General features: G+C 32.3%; 1 protein-coding gene across 3 annotated transcripts in view; it reads left to right on the top strand.

The window, feature by feature from the left end:
- LOC102613633 (probable disease resistance protein At4g27220) overlaps window positions 1-19,076 on the top strand; it is a 214,808-nt gene that overhangs the window by 172,955 nt on the left and 22,777 nt on the right. The window contains exons 5-7 of one of the 3 annotated variants that reach the window (XM_052442880.1): window positions 13,347-14,162; window positions 14,298-14,367; window positions 14,677-14,872. In XM_052442880.1, coding sequence (XP_052298840.1) covers window positions 13,347-14,162; window positions 14,298-14,367; window positions 14,677-14,693 — 903 coding nt within the window. In that variant the 3' untranslated portion in view covers window positions 14,694-14,872. Of the gene's footprint in view, window positions 1-13,346; window positions 14,163-14,297; window positions 14,368-14,676; window positions 14,873-19,076 lie in introns of those variants that run through there. The other 2 variants (XM_052442881.1, XR_008055419.1) reach the window with 2 other exon arrangements.

The raw sequence follows: 19,076 nt of genomic DNA, 5'->3' as shown, positions 1-19,076 counted from the left end.
TCCCTAAAACAATAAATACAACAATAATCCTCCCACATAAAATTCACCTCCAAACAATAACTAAGTGGTAACAATTTAATCATCAAGAAAATGTCAAAGTTTTCAGCTAATAATTATCTTCTCTAAGTCCAAAAGCCCACATCTCTAAAATCAATCTGCAAAATGTTGGAAATGAGGGGTGAGCCATCAACTCGATAATCAAACTCATGCGTAAGGCTACTGATAATGATAAAGTAAATAATAATCATTGTGAAGTACTATAAATTGGAAACCAATAGTCATTTTATAATCTAATACATAAGTATGCCAAAATTCATAATCAATTAAGTCATAACGTAATAATTATTTTCAATAATGATTGTTTAAGAAATCATTTATTAATAAAACCTTTCATTCTTTCAATTGCTCATGCCATATAGTATCACCTGTAATCCTTGTGACTCAACCAGTCAATATATCACCTGTAATAGCGATGACTCGGCTAACAATTCAATTAGAGTACTGTATCTTGCAATACTCGTCAATAGGCGCACACAATACAGCTAGCTGTTTGGTCACATCAGTAACAGTAACTATGAATAATGAGCCAAAACCATAGATATAATTTTCAATATTTCGATGTCAATCATTCAATAATCAATCAATAAAACGCTTGAAATTTAATTGACAAAACTTTACAAATATTTTTAAGAAAAATAATTTATGAAAAAGTAAGATTTTAAAGTCATTTTTAAAACAAATTTAAGAAAATACTTTAAATAAGCTTTTAATCAAATATAACTTATTATAATAAACTATAATGGTAAAATTACTTGACAACCATCAAATACCAATCCATATGATATCGTTTCATACATATTTACATATATATTCATATAATAAACATTATGAACGAATTCACTTTCCTCAACCCGAGGCAACCAACAACAACCCAAAACACACGAGCTTACTCTTGGTCTATAATTATCAAGATAAGATTCTCATCAACATCATATTCAATTTTGACCTTGATAGAAAACCCAAACGTCCTTGAAGCAAAATCTCTTAACTTAAGCATATCAATTCTCTAAACTCACTCGACCATCTTATAGGAGCTGATTTCTAACAAGATTATAAATATGTCGAAAGAATCATAAATATTACAAAGAGTTACTGTAAACATGTTAGCATTCAATATAAAATTTCATAAAATTAATTAGAGTTCAAAAACATCTTTGAAAACTAAGGGTTTGTTTGATAACGTTTTTCATCCAGTGTTTTTCGTTTTTCAAAAACAAAAATTAAGAAAATATGTTTGGTTGTCCTTGTTTCATTTTAAAAAATATAATATCAAAAACATCATTTTTCTTTTTTAAAAAGAGTCTAGAAGACACTAATTGAAAAATAATACCAAACGCACCCTAATATTCTGCAAAAACATCAAAACTGGTAGTGGTGATATAAACAAATGACTGCTGATTGAAAAATTCATAACTTTTGTTACACATGTTCAAAAATAGTAATTCAAGTTTTGACAATAAGAGTAAACAATAAGAAATCAGGATTAAAATTTGTAAGGCATTTAATGACGAAAATGTAATCCAAATTGAATTCAATATCAGCTTTCGCAATTCTGGAAAACAGTTTCTAGGATTGTGGCTGCCCCAACTCTATGATTTTTAATGCATTTATTATAAGGCTAAAAATAATGAATTTAAAAATACCCAAACTAGACATACATGCATACCACAATAAAAATTCCCAAAATTTTCAAAGTTCGTTTGAATTACAAAATAAATTATAGAATTGGGAACTGCTAATGGAAATCAGAATTTTCAAACATCCGTGCTCCAATTTTGAAAAATCGTAACAATTAATATATAATATGTTTTTGAAAAATAAACATATGGATAGAAAGATAAAGATGTCTAGTTTAATAAACTATAAAGTTTCATGCATGAGACTCATTGAAAACAGCAATCATTCATTCAATCTATAGGATTCACAGTTTTTCAGGATAACACAATAGCACAACTTCCACTCAATAACAACATAAATCAACACATAATCATGTTTTTATAAAAGGTTTTAAAAAAGAAAATAATACAAGGTGTTTTTATAAAGCAAAATCTTTCGATACCCTCACCCATTAAGGGTTTATTTCTTATTTAGAAATGTATTTAATAGATTGGTAAAAAAGTTAAGTGATTTGAAACTAAAAAAAAAAAAAAAATGAAAACACCCTTAAATAACTTTAGCCTAAAATACTATATTTTATAAAATACACATTAAAATAATAAAAAAAATCTAATTACCGTTGTTACAAATACGGTTACGGAACTGGGTAAGTGTTAGTTGTTCCGTTGGGTCAACACAAAAAAATCATAAAAACGAATGAAATCATTCATAGAACTAAACACAAATTTAATCAAATCATTAAACGTGTTGCCACTGATATTGCAATCAAACATCCAACGATTAATGATCTCAAATTTAAGGTTAAAAATTACCTAATTAATTTCAGCAAGTATTTCTAAATGATTGTGATTTCTAGGTTTACAAACATGAATATTTCTTTTTGCTCAAATTTCACTGATGAGTACACCAAAGGCTCTAAAGTTTTTCTTTTGTCATAAAAATTACATTGTGTTCACCCATAGATTCTAAAAATATTTTGTTGTATTCTATATAATTAATACATACATGACATGTGTGTGTAGTTATTTAAAAAAATAATCTTGTAATTAATAGTTATATTTAATTAATAGACACATATCATACGTGCATAGCAGTGTTTTGGACGGAATTCTTGATTTGGGTCCTCACGTGTTTGCATCATCAAGCGCTTCGAAGAATGACCTCTAAAGATCTGTCCAACTATGATGACATGTCAGCATCCTTTTACTGTTTTACAAATACTTTCAGCAAGAAATATATCGAAGAGTCAGTGCTGGACTAGCCGAAAATCAAAGTTTATCAGAAGCTTGGTCTAAAATTCCTGAAAAATTAGCTTTCCTCGGGACGAGAAACGGAGAATTAACAGGTATGCATTTCTGAAACCATTATTATATTCAAACACAACGATTCGTATAAAAGCATATTAATGAATAAGAATCTGATCGCTTTAAACTTTAATTAACATTAAACTTTGCATGATGGAATCAACATTTCTTGATTTTCTTCAATAAGCAGAAATAGTGTGTCCCAATAAATTTACTAAAGATGCGTGAATATGCTCGTGTTTGTGCCTTGTATTTATATAAATAGAAATCCTGGTCTATAATTCAATAGTATATTATGATTATTGAAATTGAATAAATATAAAATTGTCTTGGATGCATGATCAGTGATCACATCACAAGCCTTGTTGTGCTTGATCTTACGACGGCTGCTTTATAGTGCATTACTCTCCTAATTAATTAAATGTGAAAGCATTATATTATATACTAGTTGATCTATTTTTTTAATCTTCCTGTTATATTCCATGACGTAGATGATTTAAAGACTTGGCCCAAATTATCGCTCTCTGTTTATTTAATGTTAATATGGTACGTTATTTTGATTGACTTGTATTTTAGCTTGAATATTGACAAAAAAAATTAAGAAAGCGATCAGTTATCAGCTCTTGTAACGTACTCTGTTATCCACTAAAAATATAATCATTTATTACCGCTCTTGGAAAGCTTTATTAGTCTTTCTTTTAATATATCAGTACCAATCTCGCCAGCTTTTACTTGTCTTTAACATGGTCTTTGTTTATATTTGATGATCCCCCAAAATACACGTCAACGCAACCATTTGTTGAAGCGAATATTTTAACCAAGTTGTTGGATTGTTGCTTTCTATGTTTTGTCTTTCTGGTTGGCTTTAACACGGCGTAGAGTTTTTGAATGCGTCTTCCAATTGCAGATGCAGGGTTTATGGACTGTTCGATGAAATGCCCATATGAATAAGTTGAGGACCCACGAGGCCACGCCACTGGTATTAGACCATTTGGAAAAGAAAAAAGAAAAAGATAATAAGTTGTAATAAGTACAACTGTGATGCATTTTCACATTAACTTTACAAAGTCTGGTGATATATTGATGGTTATAAATTTATAATTTTACGCACATGAAATCACCAAAATATTATTTAATTTAACTCTTCTCAACTGGGGACGTCAGTTTGATTCAAGTTGTATTATCACTCATATAATTTATTAATGAGCTCTTTTCCTGTCATCTAATGCTGATGCTTGTATAGTCTATTCTACCATTTGATTTTTGTATGTCTAGTGCTTGTAGATCAATTGATTATATGCTTCATACTTGATGGAGTGAATATAATACATAAGATTTTCATTCAGTTATATGTAGATATGTTAAACTTTGGTTTATATGCTAGATCGTCACTAATTATTCATAGTACGTGAAGCCTCTAATACAACAGTGATACGATTTGAAGTATTAGTTGCTCTGCTTAATCAAATCATGACAAATAAATAAAACCCACCCATCCCCAGGTTGATTCTTCCGTGAGCCAACCCAAAAAAAAAAAAAATTCATAAAAATGAATGGCAAGAATAGGAATGAAATCATCCACAGAAATAAACACAAATTTAATCAAATCATTAAACACTCTTGCTCTAAGTTTTCTTCTTTACTTATTCTTTGTTTTGTTCATTGTTTAATCATTGACTCTTGTTAAGCCTTGTGTCACTTCTTGTTTGGGATCTGTTCTTGGGTCCTTCAAGGTTTTGTTCTTGGTTCAATTGAGCTTTGGGAATAGCCATTACATCCAGGATATATTTTATTAACAACTAATTTCTAACATTTGTTTATTAATCAAGATAGAGTTGGAGTTTAATGATAAAATGATCACGATTTTAATTTAAAGATTTGAGCCCAAAATCCTACTGTTTACATATTAAAATCACTTGATTATCATATATTACTCTTATATTACTCAATAATCAGAGCTAATTATTACTCAATAATCACTTGATTATTTGAAAAATGCCGGCAGCACTTGCAACTCCCCGGAACCCTCGTGTAAGTGTAGATTCCAAATACATCAACTGTTCGATAAAATGCCCATTTGATTTGAATAAGTTGAGGACCCAGGGGGGCCGCCACTGGTACTATAAGGTGGCGTTTGTTTTTTTATCTGAAATCTAAATAGACCTGAATTAGTCTGGATTCTGAATAGATTTGAATGTCTGAATCTAAATAATATGTTCGTTTTTTCGTCTGAATCTCAAAAAATAATTATTAAGTTGTTTGACTTTTTCAACTTAAAAAACTGAAAATATGTACTTTTACATTTGTATCCTTATTAAATTTGAATGTCAAATAAATAATATATTAAATACCACTATATTTTAACATTTATAAGTAAAACTATATTCAAGTGAATACATAATGATTTTAGAATTTTAATATACAAAATACCATAAATTTCAAATTTTATCATATATAATATAAAAAAGAAAAAAACTAATAAGATGCTTGAAACAGTTGATTTGTCATTTCATCTTGAAGTTGTCGCATATAATTTTGATCTTCAATACTTGAGGAGTTGATACCAAAGTGAGGAGGGATTTCATGACAGCTAAAAAAATAATGATGAGATCATTATGTGGGGTAAATGTCTATGGGTGAGTTTTGAGATAGACATGAAAAATAAATTATAAAGCAGAGATATTTTTGACATTAGAAAGTAATTGACTTAATTCGGATGTCTCTATTAAGTAAAAAGCCAAAAAAATTAGCTTATTTTATTAAGTCAAAATTATCTAAAAAGTCTCATTAAGTTATAAAAACAAACACCTCTAATTAACTTAATTAATTAAGTTAAGTCACTTTAAGTTATTAAGTTAAAAAACAAACGCCACCTAAGTCTCATCTTTTGTCTTTTTATTTGTATATCTATTTTTTTATTAAAAAAATTGATAATAAAGTCCGCAAACTTCGGCTTTATAGTTTGTAGCAGGGTAATTAGAAAAGCACATGTGTGATGTGTCACTTCACTTTGGGTCTCTTGGCCTTCATCAGTTCATTGTAATTATCAACAGTGAAAGAACAAGACAACTGTGATGCATTTTCACAAAAAGTTTGCAAAGTCTTCAGATTTTTTTATCCTACCGCCAACACACTCATTGCTAATAGAAAATTTTTAAGTAATATTGTTGTTATTGAATGTAACTGCCATGTAATTAAGATACGCCCTCCGTAATTACACGATTGTTATTTATATAGAGGGTTTTTCCCGTAATGTTCTTGACAAAGCGCTTGTGTTTATTGGCTAATAGGATTAGCATTTTGATTGTTCGTAAAGCACTCGAAAACTTGCCCTGAATAAAAAATCATTCTCAATCCATTTAATTCTCTCTCTCTGCTATTATTGCTTATCAACTGTAATTTTTAAATTATAGTAGTAAAATATTTAATAAACACTTAAAATTATCAAAAGCAACCATAAAATTTGCTTGAGAAGCCTTAGAACTACAAGTTGAAAAATGTCGGCAACTCAGCAGCTACTGGTAACAAGAAAATTCAATGAAACGCCAAAATGCCCAATTAACACCATCTACATGTAATTGTAACTAGGGTTATTATTGCTTGACTACATTATAAAGTATGAAGCATCAAATAACAAAAAATATATATATATATATTAATGTTTAGCATTTTATTACTGTATCTTTGTAAAATCTTTCATTTTACTATATTTCCGTTTATCATTGTTAGTTAATTAGTAAAATACCAATTATGACCTTATTTTAAAAATTAATTAAATTTTTAATAAAAAATAAGAAAACAAAAATAAAAAATTAACCCCAGTTGAAGAATACCTCTCTTCGCTGTCAAAACTTCTTATATATACTTGTGATTAAATATCTTCCTCTAGTGCTAAATTGCTAATTTTGCTCTCATCAAAGTATCAAATTGAAAACACCGGTGAGGCTTGAAGATAACAAGTTGAAACTGCCATTAAAGCTCGGAGAAAAATATGTTTTCTATCAATCTTAATTTCTATTTCATAAATCCTTCAAACTCATAGTAATAAAACCATCATTCCATAGCCAAATCAAACAGATCAATCGAAAAGCAATCTCAAAGAAATTTGATATAAAATCCACTTTTAAATTGATCACGCATTCCTAGAGATAAATCATTTTTAAAAAAATTACACAGCCACTGCTGCTACCAAAATTCCTCTTTCAGATGAGACCCTCAATGCCAATGCATGGCTTAATACCCATTCGAAAGTGCCAATAATTTTTCAAAGATGGTAGACCACTGTCTAGAAAAAGAAAAAAAATGAAGAAAAAAAAGATAACGATGACGCTAGATATTTGAGATTCCAATTTTTTTTCCCTCTTTCTTAACCAATAATAAATATGCCGCCCTTGTAATGTTAATTTGCATACAATTTTATCATAGTTTTGAATGTAAAGACACTTTTAGGCCTTTGATATTAGTATGACGTTAGTTTAGGACTCACAATTTTAACAAAAATATTATAAAATAAAAGGTTTTTTTTAAAGATACACTTATAAAATGATAACACCAATACTTCTTATAGTTATTTTATATCTTATAATTTTTTATTTTTTAAAATGAAACCATAATAACCCTTATAACTATCTATCTCAATCATTGAGAATCTAGTTGACTTAGAAGCACGAGTCTTCTCCTCATATGAATTTAGTTTGGCATTTTTGCATTATTCAGATTACCCATTGAGTCTTGACATCAAACCTGTGCCTCTGTATTTTTTTTAGCCTAATCGCTTAGCCTACCTTATTATTCGTGTATTATCATTTTTTTATGTTTATTAACATCTAATCACTATTCTTTGTTTGTTTTGGTGAAAACTTTGTTCGAGATATAGTTGTAGTTTACTGATAAAATGATCACAACTTAATTTAAAGATTTCAGTCCAAGATCCTAACATTCACATTTTTAATTATATCTGTTGATAAACAAGAAAACAATTGATTAGAAGAATATGACAATAAGAAGATAAAAATAATTATATCTAAGTAAGATTGATGATTGTAGCGCTACGTTATTTGTCACCTTAGTCTGGATATAAAGCTTAAAATCTTGTCACAAGGTAATAATATCAGTAAACTTTTGACAAATCACTGATCAATTGATCTTTTCAAGTCACTTATTTCGGTTCCATCGGATTTGACACCGTCAAACTACAAAAATTTATGTAAAATTTTTGAAGTAAAAAGATCGTCTTACCCATTATACACGATAGAATCTTGGAAGCACGAGTCTTCTCAACTTAAAAATTGAGATCCTCTCTTAAATAGAGTTTACACTTGAAAAATATGCATACATTACCATTCATGTATTGTCAAAATTTGAGCTTAAGATCCAACTATTTACAAATTATTAATTATATTTGTTGGTGAAAGCAAATTAATTAGAAGAATGTGACAATAAGAAGATAAAAATACTTGCTCAAATTCTTCGCCGTGGGCTCGCTTACAAATCCACTAGCTTAGCTTTTAATCACACATAAATCTTCATCATCACTAGATATCACATATTATACAATAATCAAAGCTAATTATTGAAACCTTTCTTTCAAAGTGAAAAGGAAAAATTATTGAAACCTTCCGAGTTTGAAAATGCCGGCAGCACTTGCAACTTCCAGGAACCTTCGTGGAAGTGTAGAGCTGAGTACATCCAACTGTTCCATTAAATTTAAATGCCGAAATGATTTCGAGGACCCACACGACTACGGAACAGTTTTTTTTTTTTTAATTTCATTTTATTTGTATATCTATTTCTGAAAAATAAAAAATCATAAAGTCCGCAAACTTGGGCTTTATAGCAGAGTTATTAGAAAAGCGCAAGAAAATTCAATGAAAATTCAAAAAAAAAAAATCATAAAGTCCGGCAACGGCAGCATAGCACTTACTGGTAACAAGAAAATTCAAGGAAATGCCAAAATGCCACCTTGCCCCGTCCAATTAACCTATAACTTTGACACTATTTACATGCAATTATAACCATCTATCTCAGTTATTAAGAATCCAGTTGACTTGGAAGCATGAGTCTTCTCCTTGTATGAATTTAGTTTGGCATTTTTGCAGTATTCATCCCTCTTCTCTAATCTCTAGAGTTCTCTGAAATCTCTTCTTCAGTTTCTGTCTCCCTTTTCTTAATAATCCTTGTCCTCGATCCTATACCTTCTTTGAAAATATTTCATTGCACTCGCTTTTCAATTTGTCTTGGAAGAAAAACGAACCCCCTTTGTTTCATCTCTAGATTTGTCACTCTTTTTCTCTCCTCCTCCCTTAAATCTATTCAACCTCTTATTTTAGCAATTTATCCAAACTTCTTTTTTCCCTCTTCCCAGCTGATTGATTAGTTCTGCTCGGTTTGATTAGTTTTGCTTTCCCCTGTTTTCTGAAAGCGAAAAATAAAAAAGAAAGGGATAATGGAAATTGTTATCTCCGTTGCTGCAAAAGTTGCAGAGTACTTGGTTGCTCCCATTGTTCATCCATTTACTTACTGCTGCACTTACAAGACCAACTTCGAGAAGCTGAATAATGAAGTTGGTAAGCTCAAGAATGCTAGAGACAGTATGCAGTATAAGGTTGATGATTCCAGAATTAAAGGGGACGGAATCCAACAGCACGTTGAGGAGTGGCTGATTGCTGCGAACAAGGAGATCAATGAAGTCGAAACACTTATTGAAGACAAAGAGAATTCAAACAACCGGTGTTTGAAGGGGTTATGTCCTAATTTGAGGACTCGGTACCAGCTTAGCAAGAAAGCAGAAAGAGAGGCGAATGCTATTGTTGGACTCCATGAAAAAGGGAGATTCGACAGTGTTTCTTTCCGTACCATTCCAGAGGAGACATGGCTTAAGTCTACCCTGGATTTCATGCACTTTGAATCGAGAAAGTCCATATTGAAGGAGATACTAGATGCACTGAGCAACCGTAACTTCAACATGATTGGAGTGTACGGGATGGGTGGGATTGGAAAGACAACGCTGGTGAAAGAAGTTGGCAGACAGGCCAAGGAAAATAATCTCTTTGAGAAGGTCATTTCTTCACGTGTTTCCCAAACACCGCAAATAAAAGAAATACAAAGAGAAATTGCAGAGAAGCTGGGCCTGAAAATAGATGAAGAGAGTGAAACTGTAAGAGCATGGAGGCTGCTCGAACAATTGAAGAAAGAGACGAAGATCCTCATAATCTTGGATGATATTTGGGGGAGTCTCGATTTGGAGGCGATTGGAATTCCATTGGCAGATGATAACGGCGGATGTAAAGTTCTGCTGACAGCAAGAAGTCAAGATGTGTTGTCTTGTAAAATGGATTGTCAACATAATTTTTTCGTTGATGTTTTGAATGAAAACGAAGCTCGGAGTCTTTTCAAGAAGATGACAGGTGATTGCATAGAAAATGGTGAACTGAAATCTGTAGGAGCAGAGATAGTCGAGGAATGTGCCGGTTTGCCCATTGCCATTGTACCCGTAGCGAAGGCATTGAAAAATAAGAGTGTCTATGAATGGAGGAATGCTTTACGACAATTAAAAAGGCCTTTTTTGAGAAGTTTCTCTGGGACACAGGCGGTGGCCGCTTATTCAACTATCGAGTTGAGTTACAATCAGTTAGGAGGTGAGGAACTCAGGAAAACGTTTTTGCTAATAGGATACTCCTACATATGTAACGTTAAAGACTTGCTTTATCATGGCATGGGTTTGGGTCTGTTTCCAAACATCAACACGGTGGATGAGGCACGGGATAGAGCACATACATTGGTTGATAAACTCAAGACCTCTTGTTTGTTGCTTGATGGCGATACTAGTGAATGGTTTTCAATGCATGATGTTGTTCGGGATGTAGCCATATCTATTGCATCAAGAGACCAACATGTGTTTGCGGTGGAAAATGAGGTTGTTCCGCTGACCAGCTGGCCAGATAAGGATGCACTGAAGGTTTGCACCGCAATCTCCTTATTTAATACTGATATTAGTGAGCTCCCTCAAGGGTTCGAGTGTCCGCAACTTAAATACTTTCGTATTCGCAATGATCCTTCTTTGAGAATTCCAGATAACATTTTTACTGAGATGACAGAGCTTAGAGTTTTAGATTTCACTGAGATGCATTTGTTGGCATTGCCTTCATCGCTTGGTCTCTTACAAAACCTTCAAGCATTGTCTCTGGATTACTGTAAACTACGAGACATGGCTATTATTGGAGATCTAAAGAAATTGGATATCCTTACACTTCGAGGTTCTAATATGCAGAAACTGGTTGAAGAGATAGGCCGGCTGACTCAGTTGAGGTTGTTGGATCTGAGCAACTGTTTCAATCTAATAGTAATTCCACCAAATGCCATATCAAGCTTATCACGATTAGAAGAATTGTATATCGGTGAGAGTCCCATTATGTGGGGGAAGGTTGGAGGAGTCGACGGTGAAAGAAGAAATGCCAGCCTTGACGAGTTGAATAATTTATCTAAATTGACCTCTTTAGAAATACTCATCCAAGATGAAAAGGCTCTACCAAGAGACTTGTCGTTCTTCAAAATGCTGCAAAGGTACAGGATATTGATAGGAAATTGCAGGGAGTATGGCGCATGGGATGGGATTTCTAGAATGTTCAGACTGAGTCTCACCAATGGTGACAACATTTGCTTGAACGAGGGGCATATCATGCAATTGAAGGGTATTGAAGACCTAACTTTGGATGGATTGCCGGACATTAAGAATATTCTTTGTGAACTAGGCAGAGAAGGTTTTCCACATCTGAATCGTCTCGAAATCGGACGTAATGGCAACATTGTTCGTCTTGTTGACACAATGGATTGTACGCCAGCTCGGACGACTGCATTCCCCCTTTTGGAGTCATTATTTCTGAGAGATTTACGGAACCTTGAGGAAATATGTCGTGGTCCACTCACAGCAGAGTCTTTTAGCAAATTAAAGACCATAAGGATGGAAGGGTGTGATAAATTGAAAAAAGTATTTCCATTGGTCATTGGCAGAGGCCTTCAACAACTTCAGTCCATTGAAGTGAGTAGTTGCCAAAATATGGAAGTGATTTTTGCTGCCGAGAGAGGAGATGAATCCAGCAATAATAACGGTTCTGAAGTGATTGAACTCACTCAATTAAGGAAACTTGAGCTTCGTTCTCTTCCGCAGCTTACAAGCTTCTGCACAGGTGATCTGCATTTTGAAAAGGTACGCGTGCAAGATTTTTGTAATTATTTTTCAATTCGTACGTACTGAAAAGTATTTCTAGTTTGGGAGTTCAGAATTTTATTGGCGTCATCGCCCTCATCACTTCCTCTTTTTGTGACAAAATGTTAGCTATATAAATCAGTTTATTTATACTTTATAATATCCTTACAAACATAATTTTTTTTTTTTGGATGTCAGTTAGACCGAATGAAAAAAAAAATATTTAGTAAACAATTATTTTTTTTCCCTTCTTGTTCAATTGTTTTTTCTCTTAATTATCAGAGTTTTTCTTCTTCCTCTACTTTTTTATTTTATGTCTATATGTTTAGTTAAATACACGGAAGAGACAGTGCATTTGATTAGCCAAACAAAGAAATTAATACTCATAAGATCTAGAGTTTTTCAAGCCATAATTAATTCCCTGAAAATCATTCAAGAGCTATTTCCAAATTAGTACTCCTTAGTACAGTATTGTTACATACAAAATGATTATCAATTTTGATGTTGAAGTAGAAATTGGTCATCTAGTGGTAACATAAATAATATTTTAAAATATATATAGAGAGATGGACAAAACTCAAATTAAGAAATCTTATTCTATTAAAGTTTTTGTACAATAAAATCCATTCTTGCACAATAGTAAATATATCCAATTCCATTGAGTTGGATGAATATTAATAAAATACCAACTTCATACTATATTATTAAACTTTTAAAATTCATATTATTTATTCATTTTTGCTTTAAGAAAAAGTTAAAAACTCCAATATTTTTTTAAAAAAGAAATTTGTAAGATTTTCAATTCAAACCAAATAAACGGATCAATTAAAAGAATCTCAAAGTTTAAATGCAATTTGAGAATAATTGAAGTCTTTTTCATAGAGATTATGCACAAATCTAATAAAATTTGAAAATCTAATAAAATTTGAAAATCTATCTACTGGACAAGAGTTAAGAAGAGAGAATGGAAGAAAATACACATTACTTAAATGGAATGTTTTGTATTTACAGCTGAAAATCATACTCTCTCCGCATATATATAAATTTGTCCGGCCATCAATATGCATCATTGGAATGCTTTGTATTTACTTTAATTTGTGAAATCGTAAGAAAGAAGTGTTAACTCCATCTTGCTTTTTTCGTGATTGATGATCACCCAGGTGTTCCCCAATTTGGAAGAATTGAGGGTTGATGAAAAGCACATATGCCTATTTCCAGAAGACTGGCTTTGCAAATTTAAATGTCTTGATGTCTGGCTTGATGAGTCAAGTACAATTTTATCACTTGACGATTTCCTCCAGAGATTTCACACCATCAAAATTCTCTCTATAGGAGGAAACAATCAGGCTTTGTACACATCATTTAAAAACGTTGAAAATGGGATGAATGCAATAGTGAGAGGGATAAACCATCGTCGTGACCTGAAGCAGATTTTCAAACAGGAGTCAACCAATACGAACGATTTGGAAAAGCTGGAGATATTCGAGTGTGACAATTTGATTAATCTAGTGCCATCCTCGATATCCTTTCAGAACCTAACAACTTTGACGGTAGGTCTTTGCCATGGAATGATAAACGTTCTAACATCCTCAACCGCAAGGAGTCTGGTGCGACTGAGACAAATGCGGATAAGTTGCTGCGAGATGATAACAGAAATAGTGGCAGATGAGGATGATCAGGGAGATAATTATGCAGCAAAAGATGAAATTGTTTTCAGCGAATTAAAGGAATTGGAGCTTTGGGACTTAGAAAGTCTGACAAGTTTCATCTGCTCTGGGAATAATTGCGCCTTCGAATTCCCATCTCTAGAAACATTACTGGTGGATCGTTGCCCCAATATGAAGATTTTCTCAGAAGGGGAATTAAGCACACCCAAGTTACAGAAAGTGCAGCTGAGCGTGTTTGACAATAAACTTTGGGCTTGGGATCGGGACCTTAATACAACAATTCAATACGTATATCTTAAAAGAAAAAAGGTAAGTATTCATTCACTATGAGATGTTGATTTTTTTTTTCTAAAAATTACTGATTTAATAACAGATATATATAAAAAAGTAAAAAGAAAAAAAAATATATTAAATTTTTTATAAATTCATTTTAAATCTGATTAGGAAGAGAAGGAAAAAGAGAATAAGAAGTCCGCCGAGGCGAATGAAAAGGAGAAAGATGCGAAAGACAGTGGTAAGGTAAAATCTATACAATTTGGGAGGTTTTGATTTGATTCTATTTTGCTGACTAAAAATGTTTTGTTTATGTTGAAATTTTTGTTAAATCATATCGGTACATCTTTTTAAAATATAGCTACTCTGTTATGTTGTATGTTGAGGATTAGTTGTTAGACAGACATAGCAAAAAATAAAAGAATAAAAAATGAAATTAATTACTTACAGAGAGAATTGAAGGATTTTTGCGTCCTTAATAGAGGCTAATTTGTGCAATTTAATTATGTGAAAACTACACCTTCAATGTGTTTTTACTCTTTGTCTATAGAGTCTCCAAACTTATGAAGACGATTCATGCTACTTGTGCAGCATTTTGGATAAGGCTCGAGCTCGAGCTCTTTCTATATATTAAGAGTCATATGGTGTTGGTGAGAGGATTTTTTGTTTCAGTTTTCATTCATTATTATGCTTTTAGCTTTGTTTGAGTACTCAGAAATCCAATTTGAGGCTAGTTTTATTTCTTATGGATGGTGTCCAAGATCTGCCATATTCAATTTGTAGGCATCTTAAAATCTCTTTAAGCCTTAAATTAATTAAAGACAATTATATAAGAAATTATGTAATTTCATGAAAATATCAAGATTTTATATAGAAAATTATGAAAAAATAAAAGTTCACTGGTCAATTGCTCACTGTAGACAACATGTGGATCCTCCCTGGTTAATGATCCCAAGTTCCTCCATTTACATTATTAATTATTTTTGTTGGTGAAAGCTAATTGATTAGAAGAATGCGACAATAAGAAGATTAAATGCTTTGCCGTGTGCTTATTTACGAATCCACTAGCTTAGCTTATAATCAGACACATAAAATCATCATCATCACAAGATTATCACATGTGTAATATCAAAGCTAAGTATTGAAAACCTTTGAATGGTCTTCCAATTTTGAAAAAGCCGGCAGCACTTGCAACTTCCAGGAAACTTCGATTAAGTGCAGATGCCGAGCATATCAACTGTTGGATGAAATGCCCATGTAGCTCTTCCTAACTTGGGACATGAGTTTCATTAATTGATCATAATTATTAAATTCTAGTATATATACTACACCCATAACCTAGATCATTAAGAAATTAGGCTTAAATATGCAATCGTTCACAATTATTTAATAATTGTCATTTAAGAAGGGGGGGGGGGGGGGGAAGAAAAAAGAAAAAGAAGAAGAAAGGCTTCAGTTTTTCTAAAGCGTGTGAGTTAGAAATATTTTCACCTTAGAAAAAAGTCATACAAGCTCTAAGTTTGTATATATTTTAAGAACAATAACAATACTAGCAAGTAAAACAATTATTTAATACAAGTGTTTTTATTATTTAGGCAATTAGATAATGGGAGAAAACTATGGTGCAACAGTGGTACCGTGCCACCGTTGCATTCAGCCGTTGGATCCCAATGAATCCGTCCATTCGAGTAGATCTAATGGCGGGATGCAACGGTGGTACCGTACCACCGTTGCACCGTAGCCGGACCCTAAATAATGAATAGTAATCTTTTATTCGATCAATGACCTCAAAATACTCTCATAGAAAGTGAAATAATCAAAACCAATCATGATTAATTAAAAGCAACTGTAGAAAGTCAAATAATCAAAACATTTCGCATAAAGTTTTTCTCATTCTTTGTCCACTCTTCGCATTCATTGACCTACGGACCCAGTTAATTTAATTCTGCTGACTTAATTTTTTAAAATATAAAGTCAGTGAATTCCGCTGGTCCGACGCACATCTCCCAACTATACAAGTCTTTCTCCATCTCAATCACCTTAATTGCTTTTATTCTTCAGCTTTGTTCCTTTCTAAGGATTTTTTAAGAAGTGATTTTTTTTTTAAAAAGAATAAATTATTGCATAAACTTTGCAAATCCTTAAGCGATTAAAATGAGATATATTCAATAAATAAGTATAAATTATTATTCTTGTACTGGAAAATTCTTTTCTTTTTTTTAGGGTTCCTTTATATTTTATAAACAACTAATCTCTAATCTATTTATTTCTTGAGTTGAAAACTTTGAAAATAGGGTTGTAGTTTACCGATATTAATTTATAGATTTGAGCCCAAGTTCCTTCATTTACATTACTGATTAGATTTGATGGTGAAAGCTAATTGATTAGAAGTAAGCGAAGATAATAAGAATATAAAAGTACTTCCTCAAATACTTTGCCGTGTGTTCTTACTTACAAATCTGCTAGCTTAGCTTTTAATCACATATATAAATCATCATCATCATCACTACATTATCATATATTATTACTTAATAATCAAAGCTAATTATTGAAACCTTGAAGGGTCTTCCAAGTTTGATTATGGAGGCAACACTTGCAACCTCCAGGACAGAAACATCCGTGTAAGTGTAGCTGCTGGGTATATCAACTGTTCCATGAAATGCCCGTTTGGCTGTTCCCAACTTGGGGCATGAGTTTGATTAAAAGTTCTTATATCACTAATATAATGTATTAACGTAATAAATGAGCTCTTTTCCTATCATCTAGTGCCCACGGTAATATTTCAGTAATTGATCATAATATTATTAAGCTTTAATTTCTATCCTACACTCTTTTCCTATCACCTAGTTTTTCTAAAGCGTGTAAGGTAGAAATATTCTCATCTTCGAAAAAAGGCCATACAAGCTCTAAGCTTGTACATATTTGAAGAACAATACTAGGCTTTTCCTTCAAACTAATATCAAAATATTTTTATTCCAAATGCAGTTATTCGTCTTTGACATTCAGCTCAGTATCCATTAGCATTTAGCAAGAACAAACTTATTTAATAATTAAAAGAATTATTTAATGATTTGGAACAAGTCAGCTGAGGCTAAGTATTTTTATTATTTAGGCAATTAGTTAAGGCTACGTATTTTTAACGTTGTTGCAAGTTGGAAGATGTCGGCAGCATTAGCCACTGTCAGCATTAGCCACCCGAGCCGAGTCTCATTCTTAATTTCATTTCATTTTCGTTTACTTTTGAGAACAAAAAATGTAAATTTTGAATAAGTACCTGTTTGATATGGTTCAGCAAATGATTGGAGACAAAAAAAAAATTGATAAAGAATTATATTTAAAATGGGGTCATCCTGTGGTGGCACAGTGGCACAGTTTTTTTTCTTTATTCTGTGAAGCCGTTGGATGGTTAATCGTTCAATCCAACGGTTTAAATTAATTATTGGAGAAAGCCTGCGAGAACTTACAATCTTTGCAGCCGGTTTTGTGTGAGTGTAATACCATCTGATCCCTAATAGTGAGCGTGCATTTCAAGAACCTTGGAACTACGACATTTCGTTTCAACGATTTCATTTCAAAATCAATCTGTAGACAGAAAGTGAACACACGAAATTGGTATTCCTGGATCACAATTATTGGTGGAATAATATCTAATGGTTGATGTGTACATGAATATGTTCGCGCAGTTGTAGGGAGGTGATGGTGAAATAAATAAAAAAATTCCCGGCATGTGCATTCGAAGGAATTTCTGATGCCGAAAGTCTGGGCATATCGAATGATCCGACGTAGTAGGTAATTCGATATTAAACTTGCAATTTGTTTTAGTTGGAATATTTATAAAAGTCGTTTTTAGGGTTAGTTGAATAGTTCGTGGAAGAGTTCAGTAAACAAGTGGTAATGGGGAAAATTTTGGATTAAGTATGTAAACAGGGGTCGTCAAAGAATGTGAGGTTACTAAGGAGGACTGATTTGAGGAATCTCACTGCACTAATCGCCGGATTGAAGGCACAATGGGACTTAAAAGTGTTCGACGATGAAATGAAATTTGTTAGTAAGTAAATATCTTTTGTAAGTATCAATTAGTTATATGGGTAATTGATGAGGACATACTTTTATGGCATGTTCTTCTAATTAAATTGTTAACTTTGTTTTATCTTCTGGTGACCAATAATGTATGGATGAGAGGTTAGTGTTCAATTGTTAATTTGACTGTTGGAATCAATTAGGTGGTTGATGTAGACATGAATGTGTTTCTTAGAAAATCAAGAATGTTGATGGGCATTTAGTGTGTGAACCCCCTTGAAATGAGTCTATGAAGATGATTGATTAACATTGTAGGCGGTGGCATGGTTGTTACAGATGAGTCTGTTTATAGACTGTGATCGTATTGTTATGGTTTTACACATACCCTGTAATTAAATTCTGTAAAATCAGAATGGTGCAGTTCGTTACAAGCACTCATTTATAATTTCACTGCAGCAATAAAGGTAGGGGAGGTTCGCAAGCAAAAATGTAGGGACGTAAATAGTTTGAACGAAGATATGAAAGGCAATCGAACAATAGAACGTAATAGCCATTATGGATTCATCAGCTATTTGTAAGTATCTTTACTATCCGAATAAATAAATTTTAACAATGACGAGTGGATTGGAAATGACTTGAGTTACTTTTAGTTGTGTCGTGCGTAAAATGAAGGCAATAGATGTAAACACCAGCATTACAAGAGAGGTGCGTTAAATGGAAATAAAATTTAGTATACTGCAATACCTTTTTAATTGGTAGTAAGGTGTATGTCTGTGTGTTTCTATTAACTACTTTGCAGGTTCGAAGGGAAATTGCGACATCATTTAAAAATTTACCACCAAAGACGAAATGGAAGTACAAAGTCCGAGTCGAACGAGCAGTCAAAGGGGAAACAACTAACACATATTTTATGCGATGTGCACTAGACAT

This window comes from Citrus sinensis, chromosome 5, assembly GCF_022201045.2.
Source record: "Citrus sinensis cultivar Valencia sweet orange chromosome 5, DVS_A1.0, whole genome shotgun sequence".
Classification (NCBI taxonomy): domain Eukaryota; kingdom Viridiplantae; phylum Streptophyta; class Magnoliopsida; order Sapindales; family Rutaceae; genus Citrus; species Citrus sinensis.
This window is presented reverse-complemented; position numbering and strand designations above follow the sequence as displayed.